This window comes from Arachis hypogaea, chromosome 17 (assembly GCF_003086295.3).
Source record: "Arachis hypogaea cultivar Tifrunner chromosome 17, arahy.Tifrunner.gnm2.J5K5, whole genome shotgun sequence".
NCBI lineage: Eukaryota > Viridiplantae > Streptophyta > Magnoliopsida > Fabales > Fabaceae > Arachis > Arachis hypogaea.
Window position 1 is genome coordinate 129463395 of NC_092052.1, and position 4008 is coordinate 129467402.

The 4008-nt window shown below is 30.9% G+C and overlaps 1 protein-coding gene across 1 annotated transcript; it reads left to right on the plus strand.

Moving 5' to 3' along the window:
- The first annotated feature begins 1816 nt into the window (after positions 1-1816).
- On the plus strand, positions 1817-2938 carry LOC140180767 (uncharacterized). Its single transcript, XM_072222061.1, has 4 exons — positions 1817-2116; positions 2206-2431; positions 2532-2601; positions 2695-2938. Exons 1-4 carry the CDS (start codon positions 1817-1819, stop codon positions 2936-2938), a joined length of 840 nt encoding a protein of 279 aa, XP_072078162.1.
- The last annotated feature ends 1070 nt before the right edge of the window (positions 2939-4008 follow it).

The window sequence follows — 4008 nt, forward strand, 5'->3', positions numbered from 1 at the left end:
ACCACTTTTCAATCATTCTGGTCACGGCATCTTGCATCTACGGGTCAAATCTGGTAAGTTTTCTATGTTACTCTTATTTCACCTTTCATTCTTTATTAGATTCATAGATCTGTGGGTCTCAGGTTCAATTTTGCAGTATAAGAATAAAGATTACATTTTAGTTTGAATTATGAGTTTGTTAATTTTCATGCCTATAAACTGTTTGATAAAATGCTCCAGTAAAAACATGTAAAGGTACTGATTTATAAGTTAATCAGAATTAAAAAAATTGATGTGGGTATATACTATAGATAAATTTTTTATGTTGCTCTTATTTCCCATTTGACGCTATATATTGATGGATATGTGTTTGTGATTTAATTTTGAAGTATATGGATAGAGATTATATTTTGGTTTGATTTATTACTTTGTTAATTTTCATGTATGTAAACTGCTTGATCAAATATTCCAATGAAAAAATGTTGAATCATACTTTGTTAACTTTTATGTCTATAAACTGCCTGATAAAATGCTCCAATCGAAATATAACTGCTAAAGTAAACTTGGTTTAGGTAAACTAATTAATTTCGTAGGACACACAGAAATTATTATTATTTAGGAGCTCAGTTATTAAAAATGATATAAATTAACAACTTACCTTTCACCGCAAAGTAAACTTGTTCCATCGCACTTGTTCGCAAATTCGTTTCACAATCTACACTTTTATAATTATTCATCTATTTTATTTACTTGTACACAAAATTCATACTAATTCTCACATGGATAGGTGTTGAAGTTGATTAAAATAATTTTTTTAATCTAAAAAGGACAAATAAAAAAACGTTAAACAATTTTAAATGATTTGATTAAGTTAATTTATGATATAACATATAACAAATTAATTACTATCTTCATGTGAATAGTCTTTATATATAACAAAAATTATCATTTTTCAAGATGACTATCAAAGAGTCCATTACTTTATCTATTTCAAGTTCAACAAATAACTTTGGAAAGTTGCAAGGCGTCTTTGACCAAATTCAAGTTTAGCTTAGATTTTTCTGCTTGTTTTTCACTAAGATAAGATCTTCAATATGGTCTCTTGTTTAATATTTTTCTTCTAAAATACTGTTTTCTATATATCCATAAATTTTTTTTTATTTTTATGTAAATTTATACCCAAAATCACATTAGGGCCTATTACTTGCTTTCATTTTCTGTGTTTTTTTATTTTTTTTTTTTATTTTTTCTTTCATATGTAGTTTATGTTTAAATTTTTTTGAAAGGTATAAAAATTTGTTATCTTTCAATTGGTTGAGATTCTTTTATATTTAATTATATTCTTCGATTAGGAGGTCATATATATGAATACTAGTTATTTAACTACATTGCTTATGCTTTACATATGATGCTATCTTTTTTTGTTTTTGTTGGTGCTGTAAATCTACGATATGTACATTTGAAACTACAAAGTGCTTGTTAAATGGATAAGGCTGATCATGAAAAAAGTTTTTTGGTCCCCAATATGGAAGACATCTTTAATTGTGATTTCCCACTAAATCTTTCCTTAAAGTTTGGGGTCGATAATCAGAAAAATATGTTAACCATTGAAAACCAAGAACATATATTAACAGTTTTGAGGAAGGATTGGAAAAGACGACAGAAATTATGCACAATAACACTGATATGTTACATCGTGCACATGTTATATTTATTGAGATTTATGTCTACGAGGGTTGACAAATCCATCTCCCATAAATTGGTTGGGCGAGAACAAATTCGAGCTACTTTAATGTAACAGTTAAGAGAAACTCATAGGTGTCGTGACATCCTACGCATGGGCCCTGATGCATTTCTTCAATTGTGTGAGAAATTAAGAGCAACACGTCAAGTGAGGGATACAAAACATGTTACAGTAGAGGAGCAAGTTGCTAGGTTCTTGTATATAATAGCTCATAATGTCAAAACTAGAACCGTTTCTTTTTTCTACCACCGGTCTGGAGAAACTGTTAGCCGCCACTTCCATGCTGTGTTACGGGCAATTATTTTACTAGAAGATGAATTTCTTCGACAACCATCTGCATCCATTATTTCTCCGGCGATCCTTCACAATCATAGATTTTATCCTTATTTTAAGGTATGGACATATACAATTACATGAATAAATAATTTTGATTGATATATACAATTTCATGTTACTTTATTAAATAATGGACTATTATTTAGGACTGTATTGGGGCTATAGATGGAACACATTTTCGTGTCAAAGCACCCATAGTCGATCAACCTAAATTTCGAGGGAGAAAAGACTGGCCGACACAGAATGTATTAACTGCATGTGATTTTGATATGAAGTTCACTTATGTATTAACGGGTTGGGAAGGAACAGCACCTGACTCAAAAGTTCTTAAGAATGCATTATCGAGAAGTGATAATCTTAAACTTCTACGAGGTTAGCATGTACATAAAACTATATTGTCTCATTAGTAGGTAAAGAGTAGTAGTTTGTGTGTTTATACTAAATTAATCATTTCTAATGATGGATTCTGTAGGAAAGTTTTACCTTGGGGATGCTGGATTTATGTTGAAGCATGGATTAATTACCCCATATCGAAGTGTAAGGTATCACTTAAAAGAGTATGCAAGACGTGGCCCAGAAAATGAAAAGTAATTATTTAATCTTCGTCATGCTTCATTGAGAAATGTTATCGAAAGGTCATTTGGAGTTTTAAAGAAAAGATTTACAATAATCACAAGTGGCACTAAACCACATTATGACTTTGAGACTATGACTGAAATTGTGCTAGCTTGTTGCATATTACATAACTTTTTAATGGGTGTAGATCCTGATCCACATCTCATAGCTCAAGTTGACCGAGAACTACAAGAAAATAATTCAGAAGAGGATGAAGTAGTTCGACATGAACAAGATGAAGACTATAGGCGGGGGCCATATTAAGGGATGAAATAGCTGCTCAAATGTGGGCTGACTATCAATTAGGGCTTTGATCACTCATTTACAAAATTTTGCAAATAAAGTTATTAGTTGTATTATCTGTGCGCTGAGTTGATTTTATAACTATGATTTGTTATTATTGAATTCATGTTACCTCTTAAAGTGCTATCATATTCTGTTTGAGGACTTTGGTGTGCAATTATTGAATCACTTTGTCACATGTTGTATTTATGGAGTGTATTGAATCTTTATTTGTTGAATAATTGATAAGATAGTTTACAAATAGTTTGATTTAAGATTATGGATGTTATTTCTATCCACTTATTTTGTAGATTGAGAAGTGTTAATGGCAAAGAGAGCATCATGCCAAGGTGAGGTCACTAGTCGGGATACCCTAAGATGGACCGACGAAATGGATACAACCTTCATTGATGCTTTGATTGAAGAATGTCGCAAAGGTAATAGAGTGGATGGCACATTTACTACAATGGCATATGACAACATACTTTCACTTTTGAGATCTATCTATGGTAACCACATCCGCAAAGAAAATCTTAAGAATAGACTCAAGACTTTAAAGGATCATTTTGGAGTTTGTTATGATAATTTTCATGGGCTTAGTGGATTTTCCTGGAATCCAATTACAAAGATGTTTGAGGCTGAAGCTGAAGTTTGGGAAGAATTGATTAAGGTATACTTTATGCATTTACTCTTTTTTTTTTTTATTAAATATCACTAGTAATTATTGAAGAAGTATCTCAATAATATATATTTACATATAGGCACAATCATAGTAAATATTCTTCTATTTGATTTAGACAAAACCAGAAGTAAAAAAGTGGACGCGTACTCCAATCAAACACTATGATAAACTATTTGAGATATATGGTACAGACAGGGCAACAGGAAAACATGCTGAAAGTGCCAAAGAAAAAGTGAAAAGGTGAGAGAAGAATAAAGAAACAATTAACTTGAATGATGATGATAGTTTCTTAAATATGGAAGAGGAGTGGAATGAGGATCCAATTACTCCTCATGCTACTAGTTTTACAATGGGTCATAATCCTGAAATT